A 15365-nucleotide genomic window follows, 5' to 3' on the forward strand; every position below is an offset into this window, starting at 1 on the left:
CCCCGGGAGTCTGCTACACACCCTTAAAAACCCTTCTATTTCTTCCCTTGCTGCTGTAGCTTGCTCAGACTCAACCCGCGGGATCGCAGTGTCCAGCCTCAAATGAAAGCCTTTAATTGGACCTTTATAACTCCTGGTCCTTTCTCAGCCACCTTGGCTACCTAACAGAAGTGTAAGGTACCGTCATGGCTAGTAAAATTAATTTTTGTAATAAATAACCTTAATAGCAGTACTCATGCTTGTATTTGTCAGGAAACCCAGGCACGCAGTTCTACACACAATAGGCACCCACTTGCAAGCGTGTTCGAGAGTGAAAGCTGGGGGCGTGAGCCAGCGATCCATTTGAAGCAGCAGCTGCTGGCCGCGCCCCTGCCGGGCCCGCCCCTCCCCTGCCGCGGCCCCGCCCCCCGCGAGCCGAATGCCTTATAGGCGAGTGACGTCAGGCCGTTTGTTGTCATTGGCGGCTCCCAAGATGGCGTCCATCATGGAGGGGCCGCTGAGCAAATGGACTAACGTGATGAAGGGCTGGCAGTACCGTTGGTTCGTGCTGGACTACAACGCAGGGCTGCTCTCCTACTACACGGTGAGTGCTTTGGGCGCGAAGCTCCTCGCTCCTCGTGGGTCGATGTTCCTGGGTGGAGGGGGGCCGGGCTTTTTTGTAGCGGGGTTGAGGTTGCTAGGCTGGGGGTGCCGCCGTGGACGAGGGTTCCCTCGGAGAGGAGGGTTTTACGTCCGGAATAGCCAATGAGGGTGAAGGAGGTGCTGGTGCAGCCAATGAACAAGCACTGGCTGTCTGAATTGTGGGTTGGGGGCGAGCCGCGTCCGGTTTTCAGTGGGTTGTTAAGCGGTGGTCGGGTCCTGCGGGGTTGCGGTTGGGCGGTAGTTGTGCCGGCGCGGTGCTTGCCGCTTCCCCACGTACTCATGAACTTGACACCGTTCTTCCCAGGCCCTGTAGACGGCCGCACCCCTCAACTTCCCTCCAGGGATTGAAAAGTGTTGCTTGGACAGGTGCTTAGATGGCCGGCCCTCGAGCAGCACGAAAGGGTCTGCAATCCCTCGTGTCTACCCAAGTTGAGTGTTTCGTTCACGGGGCGCACGCTATTCAGCGGGAGGCGAGCGTAACCGACGCCTTAACTTTCGAGAGCCGAGGGTGTCCTTACACAGCAGTCTTTGGTTAGCGAAGAGAGAATGGATGGTGTGGTGTCTCCTGAAAGTTATGTTCTGGGGAGGGCTGAATTCAGGCTTGACTGCCCTTAAATACGAATCTGTGGCCTTGTGCAAGTCTATTACTGGGACTCTTACGTTCTGACCATCCCCCCCACCCCCATCGCAGAATAGGTTGAAGGTGGGTGGTTGTAAGAGAAATTCCAGAGGTATTCTTTGAATGGTGTGTAGTTAATAATAGCTAATGATAGGGAGGAAACCACTTAGGACAAAAGAATGCCCTCAAGGCTTTAGAAAATAATGGAAAACAAGAGCCCAAAAAATGTGATTATGGAAGAAGGGTAAATGTTGATGAGATAAACGGGGACACTGTATTTATTCGTTCATTTAAAAAATACTTATTGAGCTTGCTCCCCCTACCTGTTACTGCTTTAAGATAGGCGTGCGTGAGTGTGCTCTTGTGCATGTGAGCAAGAATCAGCAGAGTTCAAGATATTCACCATTCCTCCATTCCTCTTCTCTGAAGTGTATATTCTAGTCTAGTGGTTCCCTTCATTTTAGTAACAATAAATCTGCAAGTAGGTATTTATTCACATTTTACAGTTTTGGAGTCTGAGCCTCCAGGCTTTTAAGTAATTTGCTCAAGATCCAAGGGGTAGGAATAAGTGGTGCAACCAGGATTCCACATTCCTAGCTTTCTGACTTTTTCCAGTAACCTCCACTTTCACTTAAGGAAGGAGAAAAGTTCAAGCTATGTTAAAGGCAAGCCTGCAGGAATAGAAAGTTTAACTTTAAACATCCTTCAGCTATCAGCTTCTTTTCTCCATAATTTTTATAGGGGAAAAAAGACCAAACCCGAATAGGATTTAAACAGATTATTCAAGATTATCTTTAGATAGCCATGAAAGAGAGGCAACTGAACATTATACTCTGAAAACTCTGGGGTTCTAAAATCTCATGGCTCAGATAAATGAAGAGTTTTAGTAGATGTGATACTCAGAAAATCCTATGGAACTTTTATAGCCTGTTCAAGGTAGAGTAATCTCAGCGACTGGCACTATGGAATTAAGTTACTCTACAAATCCTGAATTTGTGTGGGTCTGCTTGATAGGGCCATGTTATAGAGGCCTCCAACTGGGGTTCTTGGGAGCTCCTAGCCCCAACAGAGTATTCTTTTTTCCTGTTTTTTTCTTCTGTTAGTGTAGTGTTTTTCTGCCTCCTTGCCTTAGTTTCTGAATACCGACAAATTTCTTCTTGTCTTATTGGCTAAATACAGGTTTTTTATAGATTTCTCCCCCTGTTCTGCCCCAAATATTTAGTTTCCATTCCAAGTTTAGATTCTATAAAACATCATCCTTGCCAGTGGAAGGAGGTATCATATTTCTCACTAATGGCTACTTAGAAGTTTTTTTTCCTTTTCTCTTTGATGTTAAAGTATTTGCTTGCAGAGAAATGTTATAACATAAACGTATTCTTGTAAAAATTTAAAAAATACCCAATTACTGATTGGAGGAGGTCAAGTTATAACGATAAGTATTCATTGAAAAAGAAAGTAGAAGCCCTGGCGCCTGTGGCTCAGTGGATTGAGTGCTAGCCTATAAACCAAAGGGTCGTCAGTTTGATTCCTGGTCAGGGCACATGCCTGGGTTGTGGGCCAGGTCCTAGAGAGGGGGTATGTGAGAGGCAACCACACACTGATGTTTCCCTCTGTTCCCCTCTGTCTAAAAATAAATAAATAAAATCCTTAAAAAAAAAAGAAAGTAGGAGACACATTGAATGTTGGCAGTGAGTTCTGTACACTTGGACATTGTTTCAGTGCATTAGGATTCTGAAAAATCTGAAGGTACATCTTAATGATTTGCCTGTGGCTGACAACTTGGAACTGCATCTTCCAGGGGGAGTATCAGAATTAGTTGCACAATCTTTTAGCAGAGCAGTAGATAGCAAGTCACTCTAGTTTCAAAATCACTTGGACTCTGGTCCGGCTCTGTGGTTGCAGGGGTGTTCTAGGGTGGCCATGAAAACCTTTAACTAAACTGGATTGGTCTCACTTTAGAGTTGGCCTGTACTGAAAATTGATATTGGGATAATCTCAGGGTTGGCTTACGATCACTGAAATTGCTATGAACTGAATAGATTCACCTAAAGTTTACCTCAGTCTGGATCTTATTCTCTGCACCTGGGCGTAGATCCAAACCCAAACCTATTCCCTGGGAACAGATGACCTTTTTACTTTATATTTCTTTTGTTTTCTTAATATGTGCATTTTTAGTTTTTGAAAAAGAGCTTAATATGCTATTACTCTGCCTAATAGAGGAACAGAGAAACTCACCTCCTTTAGGGAAGTAGATTTAGGCTGTCTTTTGAGCTCTAGCTCAGCCTCTTAAGTATTGGAAACAATATGACTTAATTCATTTAGCAAATGTTTAATGGGGGCAACTTTGTAATAGGCATTGTACTTTACATGCTGGAGGTGCAACTATGAAGGAGAGAGGGTCCCTTCTGTCTAGGAACTCACAATCCAGCAGAGCAGACACCTACCCATAATTTCAAAATAAGCTGATAAATTCAGTAATAGAAATATGACTAGACTGCTGTGGAAACATTGCCTGGAAAAGGCCAGAGAGACATTTGAGCCTAGACTTAATGGATAGAGGTAGAAGAGAAGGGCACTACAGGCAATGGGAAGTATGCACAAATCGGGAAGCTTGAAAACATAAGGGTTTTTAAGAGGATATTGAGAACTTCTGAGTAGCTCTAGTGTAATGGTGTGTTTGAGAGATAATAGGAGATTGAGTCCAGAAGATATTTGGAGCTGTCAGGCCTGATAATCTAACAGATAACAGACCTGAGATAAAGGTCTGTTAGATTATACCACGGAATTTGTTAGTTAAATTTTTAATACATGAGATGCCCGAAGAGGGCTGCATAGGTAAATTTGGGAATGCTATGTGAATAGCTAACCATTTATGTGAGTCATAATCATGAAGGAAGATGGGACAAGAAGAAAAATTGAGGGAGGTCTAGATATGGAGGAGTTGGAAAGTGGAGGGGGCACACCTTCTGTAAATTTATCAAATGTTTATTGAGTACTGTGTGCTAGGGTCTGTGCTAGGAACAGGGATTACAATTACCCATGCCCTTGTGGTATATAGATTCCACGAGTGGATGCAGTAAGTAAGAGCTGTGATAGGAGAAGCTCAGTATGTTTGGGGGAATATGTAGATAGGTTACTTGACTCAGTCTTGAGGAGCCAGGAAAGGTTTTCTAAAAGAAGCAGGTTTGCTGTGGCCTTAACGATGAGTAGGGATTAGCCATATGAGCAGAGAGAGAAGTTTCAACTGCTTGGGGTAGAAGAAATGTTTTTGGAGGAGACAAGAGTTAGGACTTGTCCATCCTGGAGCTTGGACTGTGTAGGCAGTTGTGGAATGAGTTGGAGGGGTAAACAGGGCCATATAATGAAAGGCTTTCTGGGAAAACCATGCTAAGTAGTTTGGAATTTACCTTCAGGATAGTAATTTAAGGGTTGTAAACACTTTTTGATAGGAAGAACTTTTACTATAGAAAATCTCAAGCATACATAAAAGAGGATACTAAAATGAATTCCTGTTATCTAGCTTATATAATTATCAACATATGGCCAATCTTTGTTTTATTAATACTCCTATTAATTCCTTCATTCCCTTATGGGTTATTTTAAAGCAGATCCCAGGTTCCATATAATTTCATTTGTGAATATTTCAGTATCTATTACTAAAAGTGAATGTCTCTCTTAAAAAATGTTATGATGTCACTATTAACAATCTAAATACTACTACTAATAGTTAATATTGTCAAATACCCAGTCAGTGTTTAATTTTATTGATTGTTGCAAACATTTCTCCCTTATGGGTTGGTTTATTCGATTCAGGTTTTCAAACAAGAGCCACACATAAATTTGGTCTCTTTTTAATGTGTAGGTCCTCCTTTCCTCTTTTTTTCTTTGCCATTTATTTGTTGAAGAAACCAGGTCATATGTTTTGAATTTTGCTGGTAATACCTTTGTGGTATGTGTAAACATATTCTTTTGGGAAAGAATACTTCATAGGTGGAATACATTATAACACATCAAATGGCGTATTTGTCTGATTGATGTTTCTCTGATTTTTCAAATTGATTAATAGGTTAGGATAAAATTCATATTTAAATGCTATTGTTAAGGAGCAATAATCAGGAGATCATTTTTTAAAAAGATTTCACTTATTTATTTTTTTTAGAGAGAGGAGAAGGGAAGGAGAATGAGAGGGAGAGAAACATCAATGTGTGGGTGTCTCCTTCCTACGTGTCCTGCTTTGGGGACCTGGCCTGCAACCCAGGCATGTGCCCTGACTGGGAATCAAACCGGCGATCCTTTGGTTCACAGCCCATGCTCAACCCACTGAGCTACACCAGTCAGGCCAGGAGATTATTTTTACAGGACTTAGTGATTGATTGAATGTGAGGGAAAGGGGAGGAAGAGTCTGATGAAATTCATGTTTGGGGTTTTACCCGGATGAATGCTGATAGGGAAGATAGGAAGAACAGGTTGGGGGAGAAAGGTGGTTGCTTTGGGTCGTGTTGGAATTGATGTAAAGATGTCAATTGTTTGGAGCTTAGGAAGATATCTGGGTTACAGATAATACTAGCTTTACATACACAGAGAGTTGAGCATGAGGATAATAGAGACCTTTGGATAGGATGCTAAGAAACACCATTGAATTAGTTATCTGTTGCTTTGTAAAAAATTACTACCTGAAAACCTAGCAACTTAAAACAGCAAACATTTGCTATCTCTTAGGTTCAGAGGCTCAGAACTTGGGAGTGACTTAAGTGGCTCTGCCTCAGGGTCTCTCAGGAAGTTGCAGTGAGAAGACCTTGGCTAGGGTTGGGGTCATCTGAAAGGCCTGACTGGAGCTGGAGGTTCTGCTTTCCAGATGACTCAGGCTCACAGCTGCTGGCGGAAAGCCTCAGTTCATTACTGGCTGTTGGAAGGTGGCCTGGTTCCTTTACTAAGTCACTGGCTAGCCGCTCCTTTGGGCCACTCGAGTGTCATGGTGACCGGGCACAAGCTTCACCCAGAGGGAGTGGAGCAGTCCAAGCCAGAGCAAGGAGGAAGCCAGGGCACCTTTTAAGACCTTGTCTGAGAACATCACTTCTGCCTTATTCTGTTCATTATAAATACATTATTAAGTTTAGCTCAGGCTCCTGGGGAGGGGAATTAGAGTCTGCTTTTTGAAAGGAGTGTTAAAGACTTTGTGGACAGATTTTAGATCACTACAAACGGATCGTCAGAGAAAAATGCCTGATCAGCAGAGTGAAAGGGGACAGCTAGAGATATAAGAAAAAAACTTTTTTGAAAACAAGAATGTGGCAGTCAAGTGGGGATAATGAGTTGGCTTGAATACTGTGAGAGGACTGACTAGATAAAGTCTTAAAAATATTCATTGGGCTCTGGCTGGTGTGACTCAGTGGAATGAGTGCTGGCTTGTGAACCAAAGGGTCATCAGTTCGATTCCCAGTCAGGACACATGCCTGGGTTGCAGGCCAGGCCCCCAGTGGGGGGTGTGTGAGAGGCAACCACACATTGATGTATCCCTCCCTCTCTTTCTCTGTCTCTAAAAAATGAATAAAATCTTTTAAAAAATCCATTGGATCGATCAGTTTGCACACCAATGGTGCCCTTGGTGAGAGCAGTTTCTGTGGAGAAGTGGGTGTGGAAGGCAGGTTGGAGTGGTTTGAAGAGTAAATAGGAGGTAAGAAGTCAAGAAATTCAAGACATTTGTAGATGATTCAAAAGGGGTACGGAATTGAGGGAAAGGTCTTCTGAAATAGGAGTATGTTTCACTGTAGTGATGGGAAGCAAGCCTGAGTTAAAAATGAGGGTAGAGTCAGGATTTAAGGGATGCAGGAAAAGGTTCCATCAGTTCCCTGGGAATGGGAAAAGATATAACCAGGGGAGGTTTAAAGGCTCATCACGTTGCATGAAGAACTAGTTGAGATTACAAAATATGGTTTGTTTAGTCACTGCCCATAAATGTTGAACTCCCTTTCTTTATATTGTTTTTGTAACCTTTTAAAGAGGAAGTTAGAAACAGTGAATTAGTAAGTTGCCAGGACTACTCAAGGTACTCTGCATAAAAAGAATCATTAGAGAAATCACGTGTTCTCCGCAATTACATACAGACTAGAAGGCTCATAATGACTTTGCATTTTAAAACCACTAATACTCAAAACACATTTAAGTGTTATTTGGCAGTCCTTAGCAATGTCTACAAGATGACCAAAAATGTGCCATCTAATTTTTGCATTTTAGGTTTTTGAAGAGCCTAAGTATACGTATTTCTCTTGGAAGGATGTAAAAGAGGTAGTCAGAAAGATAACAGCACCACTCCCATAAAACAAAAGCAAATTTATACTTTTCTAAGTAGTTGTTCATGAATAGTCAAATGTGATTCTTACTCAGTTGACATGCTACATATTAATAGTCTAAATGTAATAGAGTAGCTTTAGAAGAGCTACTTTATTACTAATCTAAATGCCCTGAACACAAAAGTCTCCTAAAATGGTAATTAGTACCAGTAGGAAGAAGTATGTGGGCATTTTATACCTTTTGTTTTCCTTGAATATTCTATTCAGACTTGATTTCTCCCTGTTCTAATGCTTTTGAGCTTTGCTTATGTATATCTTTTGGGCGTTTCATCATTTTACATCTGTTATGATTAACTAGCCATATCTCTAGTACTTTCCTTCATCTGTACAGCAAGCTTGTGAACCCTTTGATGGCAGTACCGAGCATTAAAATCCTCAAGCCCTACAATGTGGCACATTGTTCTCATAGTGAATGGACCAATGTCCAAGGTCCTTCAAACAAGGCTTAGGGACGAGATGTAAAACGCTGTTTTGGAATTGTTGTCTGCACAGCTTCGTAAGTTTCGTGGAATAAATTAATAGCAAGTACGTACATTTCCATGATTTATGTAAAACTTGTTGAAGCTTATATTAGCAACAGTGGCTTTTGTAGAATCATCCAGAGCCTGTCGAACACATCCCTTGTGTGCAGTCTTTTGCTTAGTGTGTTAATCAGTTAAGCAGTCAGTTATTTCTCTTGCTAGCAGTTTTGTTGATGGTAATAATTTGTGAAAGGACAGAAAGTAGAGTTGGTTTTTTTTTAAAGATTTTATTTATTTATTTTTAGACAGTGGGAAAGGGAGTGAAACATCCATGTGTGGTTGTCTCTTGTGTGCTCCCTAACGGGGACCTGGCCTGCAACCCAGGCACGTACCCTGACTGAGAATTGAACCCACAAGCCTTTGGTTCACAGGCTGGCACTCAGTCCACTGAGCCACACCAGCCAGGGCTAGAGTTCTTAAATATGCCGTTGCTATCAATGGCAGTTGTCATAGGATTATATTTTCTTTCTTTTTGTTAGAGAGAGAAAGGAAGGGAGAAAGAAATATTGATTTGTTGATTCACTTTATTTATGTGTTCTTTGTTGTTTCTTACCTGTGCTCTGACTGGGGGTTGTTGAATCTGCAACCTTGAGGTATGCTCTAACTAACTGAGATAGCCAGCCAGGGCTAGATTGTCAAATCATTGCATAATCCCAGTCAAAGCTGGAGATGCACAAGTGATTTAGGTTAAACGGTAAAAAGCGTTCAATCCTTAGGCATTTGAGTTGTTTCCACTTTTTGGCTTTTATGACTGACGCTCCTATGAACATATGTGTACCCAAGTTTTGGTATGGATGTATGTTTCCATTACTCCTGGATGTATGTCTAGGAGTAGAATTGCTGAGTCATATGGTAACTCTTTAATCTTTTGAGAAATCGCCAGACTGTTTTCCAAAGCAGCCGCACTGTTTTACGTTTCTACTAGAGGTGTAAGGATTCCAATTTCTCTGACTGCTTGCCAGTATTTGCTATTGTCTGTCCTTTTGATTATAGGCATCCTAGGTGTGAAATAGTAAAACTCGATTTTGATTTGTGTTTCCCTCATGGCTGTTGAAGTTAAGCACATTTTCATGTGCTTATTGGCCATTTTCATATCTTCTTTAGAGAAATGTCTAGTCAGACCCTTTGAGCATTTTAAAATTGTGTTGTTTTTTATTGTTGAGTTGGAAGAATTTTGTAATATATTCTAGATACAAGTCCTTTATAAGGTACATGACTTGCAAATATTTTATCTCTTTTTGTGGGTTGTCTTTTTGCTATGGTGTCCTGTGAAGCACAAAAATATCAAATCAGATTATGTTTGGTTTATCTTTTTTCTTTATTGCTTCTGCTGTTGGTGACGTATCTGGTAAACCATTGCTTAATCTATGGTCCCAAAGTTTATACCTGTGTTTTCTTGTAAGAGTTTTATATAGTTCTTACATTTAGATCTTTGATCCATTTTGAGTTAATTTTGATATATGGTGTGAGGTAAAGGTCATATTTATCTTTTTACATTTTATATTCTTTATTATTTTTACTCTTTTGCATGTGGATATTCAGTTATTCTAGCACACTAGATGGCTTATTCTGTTGTTGTGTTGACTGTTGTCATTTTTTTATTTGACTCTCTTAAGGGAAAAGAGGTCAGTGCTCCTGACGAAATAGTCAGGTGTGGCATGTTTTAAACATTCTTGTGGCACAGCGGATGAAAACCCCTGATCTACACTCGCAGAATGTACTGTAGTCAATAAGAAGGGTAAGACAGATCTTCATGTACACTTTATGTACAGACCTGCAAATATCCACAAGAAACACTGTTTTATTGTTTCCAGCTTTATTAGGATATAACTGACATGTAAGATTGTGTAAGTGTAAGGTGTACAACACACTGATTCGATATACTGTATTTTGCCGTGCATAATGCACTCCTGTGTGTAATGCACACCCACATGTTTGTGTGTATCGCACACAGGATTCTTGTATGTAATCAATATACCCGTGTGTAATGCATGTCCTTATTTTTCCCTCAAAAGTCTGGGCAAAAAGTATGCAATACACACAGCAGAATATGGTACATTTACATAGATTGTGAAATGATTACCACAGTAAGGTTAGCTAACACATCCATCACCTCACATAGTTATCTTTTTTGTGTGCGGTAAGAACTTTTAAGACTTACTCTTTCAGCAACTTTCCAAGTATACAATACAGTGTTAACTATAGTCACCACAGTGCATTAAATCCCTAGAACTTAGTTATCTTACAGCTGGAAGTTTGCCTGTGGCTCAGTACTTTGCACATAGGGCATCTAAGGTTTAAAGTGGGACAATTAAAAAAAATATAACTGTAATATTGACTTCTTTTACTTTTTTCTTACATAGGGGAGTACAGAAAAATACCAGTTGTTTAGGTATTAAATATTATGAAATCTTTGTTTATTTAAGGTTTCATTTTATTTATTGTGCACACTTAATTTATTTTTTGGAATTTTTACTGAATATTAACATAGGGCTTATTGTGCAGAACATAGGCTTCGCTTGGTTCTGTCTAGTAGCAGAGACATAAAGGATAAGCAACATTTCATCAGTAAATGTTTTTTGAGCCCCTAATGTGTTGCAGACACTGTTCTGAAGCATAAGTCAGATTTAATTCCTACCCCCTAAGGCATGTGCAGTCTTAACTATGAGACAGACAGGTTAACTAGCCGTTATAGCGCAGGGTGGTGCAGGCTGCAGCAGGGGGACCTGAAGAAGACTCTGGGGGGCCCAGGGGTAAGAATCCAGACTACACAGAGGTGAGGCACCTGTATGATCAGTGACAGCAAGGCAGAAGATCAGGGTCAAAGCTATTCCAAGCTGAGGAGTATTGGGTGAGAAATTTCAGCAGCAAAAAAGGTGACCCATTTGGGGAATTGCAAATAAAGTTAAAGCTCAAAATGTGGTCCTCTGTCTGCCTGGGTCTGAATCACCTGGGAGTGATTCTTAAACCGCCAGCTGATTCTTAGCCTTGCAGGCAATTCTCAAATGTACTAAAATATGAGAAACACTGGTCTAGAGTTAAGGGCCATGATGGTGGAATGAAAATCATAGTGTAATATGTGTTACATTAAGGTATACATAAAATTATTTGATTAGGTTTATTTGTATAGCCTGTGAACCATTTTTGTTTTAAATCTGCTAATTCCTATCTGTAAGTGATTTAGGGGAAAGGGGGTGGGGACAAATAAGGGATATTACTGTATGTGTAAATTTTGTCTCTTAATTGCCAGGTGATTCTAAAAACAGTTAATCTTTTATTTATTGAATGTTTTTGTTTTTCTTTTAGTCCAAGGACAAAATGATGAGAGGCTCTCGCCGAGGATGTGTTAGACTCAGAGTGAGTATTTACTCATTTTTATGAAAACCAATTTTGATAGAAAAGAATATTTTGACAGAATCATGGAAGTCTAAATTTAGTTAAACCTTTGTTAGGCAGACAACTAGGTTCAGAGAGAAAACTACTAGTCAATGCCAAAACCAGGGTTAGAACTCAGTCCTTTTGGCCCATGATTTAATGTTGTACCATGACTTAACATAGTACTGATTTTATTTTTATAACCTCTGTTTTATGATCAGGGATAAAGGCTGGAAAATGAGTTGTAGTGTTGGTAGTAGAGCAAACAGTAGAAAAAAAAGCTCTGACAAATTCCCATTTTTAGCTTTTTTTTAGTTAGTGTAGCTTTAATGTCCAGTAGAAATACAATGTAAGCCACATATAATACTTAAAAATTTTTATAGTAGCCACATTTAAAAAGTAGAAATAGGTGAAATTAATTTTAATAATATATTTTATAAGTCAACATATCCAAAATATTTCAACATGTAATCAGTAAAAAAATTATTAATGAATTATTTACGTTCTTTTTTAAATACTAAGTCTTCCAAGTCCAGTGCATCTTTACACTTACGGCACATCTCATTTCAGACTAGCTGCACTTTAGCTAGTGGCTAGTGGCTACCTTATTGGACAGTCCTGCTTTTAATTGTGTGTTCAGTTTCCACCATTGTCCAAATCGCTAAAGGAAAGAAAGAATGCAGCGTCGGGGACCCAGTTTCTAGTACTCCACCGTATCTAAAGAAGGGCCGGCTCTATGATAACTAGGTAAATCAGCTTCTCATAGCCTCTTCTTCTTTAGGCTTCTGTGGCTTTCTTTCTGCCATCTTTTCTCTGCACCCTTTTGAAGATGTGACTTTAGTACTTAATAACTCTGAGAGAGAAACCAAATTCTAACAGACACATTTTGGCACTGAGATATAGGAGTAAGTATGGGGGGTTGCAGGGTGGAAATGAGACAGGCTTGTTTTGAGCAGATGATGGTGTATATAGTGATAGCGTGAAGATTTTAAAAAAATGTTTACTTTTTTTTGTTCCTTTTGTTTTCTTGATTTAATTGCTTTTCTGAGCACTTGCTATTGATCTCAGTCACCCCTCAGTCTGGTATTAACTGCTTTCTTGGCTTGAGGTAAGCTCAGTACTGAAATTTTGGCAAAGCTGTATTGAGACAGCTCTTCAGTTGACTTAAACCTAGATTTGGCCCACTATCTTATTGTTACATTTAATGCAATGCTATTTTCTTTTAAATATAGCTTAATTAATTATTAGCCTCTGTGACTACCACCCAAGTTAAGAACTATAATTTTTCCACCTACCCTGGAAGCCTCTGTATGTGCCCCATTCTAATTACAGCTCCCTTGCTGAAGTTGCCACTCTTCTATTCTAGTAATCATGTCTTGGATTTGAATTGCTAAATTCTACGTTTTTATCTTGCCCATTAAAAAAACTTCATATCTTTTGTTTGTAATTTATATAGATTCTACATCTATTGGAGAATCTAGACCCTTTGATCTTTAGAGGTTTTTCATAGTTTAGATTTTACTGATTATAATTTATCATGTTCCTCTGTCTCTGCTTTTTCTGCAAATTGGCAGCGGGATCAAGATACCAGATTGGACTCAGATTTGACCCTTTTAGCAAGGCTATAGTAGGTGGTGGTGTGTTCTTTTATCAGGAGGCACGTAGTATCTGGTTTTCACTCTTTATTGATATTAGCAGCTATTGGTGCTCAGCACATTAATTACCTTATTTGAGGGTTGCAAAATTACGATATTTTGTATTAGAGATAATTATATAAGGAGCCACTTCATCTATTATTTAGTTGCCTGGTGGTATAATTCAGACAGATAAGATGTAAGCTTCATTATTTCTTTTTGCTTACTCAATTTTCAAGATAATGAATTGACTTAACACTCATTTATATATATAGGGTGGGACAAAAATAGGTTTACAGTTGTTGAGTACACAGAACACAGAGTTTATTCTTAGGTTATTTATTTTTAATTTATTTTTAGATTTTATTTATTTATTTTTAGACAGAAGGGAAGGGAGAAAGAGAGGGAGAGAAGCATCAGTGTGTGGTTGCCTCTTGTGCACCCCCTAGTGGGTGCCTGGCCCGCAACCTAGGCATGTGCCCTGACTGGGAATCCAACTGGCAACCCTTTCTCAGGCCAGCACTCAATCCACTGAGCCACACCATCCATGGCAGTTATTATTTATTAATTGTTATATTACTTTCCATATAAACAACTGTAAACTACTTTGCCCTATTCTGTATGTATCCAAAAGAATTTAAAATAGAGACTCAAATAGGTATTTGCACATCCTATTTCATAGAAAGAAGCATTACTGACAATAGCCTAGAGGTGGAAGCCCACAGTGTCCATTTGGTGGATGACTAGATAAACAAAATGTAGTATATATAATACATATAATGGAGTATTATTTACTCTTAAAAAGGAAGAAAATTCTGACATATGAGTAAAATAAGCCCATCACTAAAAGACAAATACTGTATGATTCTACTTACATGCCTAGAGTTGTCAAATTCATGGAGACAGAAAGTATAATGGTGGTTTCCAGTGGTTGAGGGCACAGGATTTAAGGAGTTCTTGTTTAATGGTCACAGAGGTTCAGTTTGAGAAGATTAAAAAGTTCTGGAGATGGATGGTCATACACAATGCGAATGTACATAGCACTACTAAACTGAACACTTAAACATATTTAAATAGTAACTTGAATGTTATGTGTATTTTACCACAATTTAAAAACCCACACTCATTTATTATCTTACAGTTCTATAGATTAGCCACCTATGAAGAGTTTTCTACTTAAGGTCTCACAAAGCTGAAATCAAGGTAGCTACCAGCCTGGGCGCTCATCCAGAGGCTCTGGGGAAGAATCCAAGGCAGAATCCACTTCCAAGGTCATTCAGGTTGTTGGCAGAGTTTAGTTCCTTGTTGAGGACCTCAGTCCTCACCAGTTCCTTGTATTCTTGCTGCTGTCAGCTGAGATCGGCTCTCAACTTCTAGAGGCTGTGTATTCTCCTTGTCATGCAGCCCCTCTGTCTTCAAGTCAGCACACCGCATCGAATCCTTCTAGTGTTTTGAATCTCTTGGACCTCCCATTCTACTACCAGCTGCAGAAAACATCTTTTATTTAAAAGACCTCATGTGATGTGGAGTAAAGGGAATCTGTGTGTACTGTTGGTAGATGTACAATTTTGGCATAGCTACTATGGAAAACAGTGTGGAGGTTCCTCAAAAAATTAATAATGGAACTACCTTATGACCCAGCAGCTCCACTTCTGGATATATATTGAAGAAACCTAAAACACTAATTTGAGAGAATATATGCATCCCTATGTTCATTGCAGCATTATGTACAATAGACAAGATGTGGAAGCAGCCCAAGTGCCCATTAATAGGACGAGTGGATAAAAAAGCTCTGGTACCTGTACAGTGGAATGTTACTCAGCCATTTGTGATGGTATGGATGAACAGTCAGAACAGTACAAATACCATATGATTTCCCTTATATGTGGAATCTAAAGAACAAAATAAATGAACAAACTAACTTGAAACAGACTCATAGACACAAAGAGCAGACTGGTGGTTGCCAGAGCGGAAGGGATTTGGGGGACTGGGTGAAAAAAGTGAAAGGATTAAGAAGTACAAATTGGTAGTTACAAAATAGAGGGATGTAAAGTACAGTATAGGGAGTATAGTTAGTAATATTGTAGTAACTGGATGGTGCCAGTTGGGTACTGGAAATATCAGGGGAAGGAACACTTTGTAAAGTGTATGATTGTCTAATATGCTGTACACCTGAAGCTAATATAAATAATATTGAATGTAAATTGAAATTTAAAATAAAATT

The 15365-nt window shown here is 39.6% G+C and overlaps 1 protein-coding gene across 4 annotated transcripts in view; it reads left to right on the forward strand.

The window, feature by feature from the left end:
• Positions 1-418: 418 nt before the first annotated feature.
• The window catches only part of OSBPL9 (oxysterol binding protein like 9), a 138545-nt gene continuing 123598 nt past the window's right edge, over positions 419-15365 (forward strand). For 2 of the 4 annotated variants that reach the window (XM_037148761.2, XM_037148762.2), the window contains exons 1-2: positions 419-583; positions 11439-11489. In XM_037148761.2, the coding sequence (XP_037004656.2) occupies positions 419-583; positions 11439-11489 (216 nt within the window). The remainder of the gene's footprint in view (positions 584-11438; positions 11490-15365) is intronic. The other 2 variants (XM_053655486.1, XM_053655487.1) reach the window with 1 other exon arrangement.

The sequence above is a fragment of the Artibeus jamaicensis genome, unplaced genomic scaffold (assembly GCF_021234435.1).
Source record: "Artibeus jamaicensis isolate MK-2021 breed Jamaican fruit bat unplaced genomic scaffold, CSHL_Jam_final scaffold_1019, whole genome shotgun sequence".
Taxonomy (NCBI): domain Eukaryota; kingdom Metazoa; phylum Chordata; class Mammalia; order Chiroptera; family Phyllostomidae; genus Artibeus; species Artibeus jamaicensis.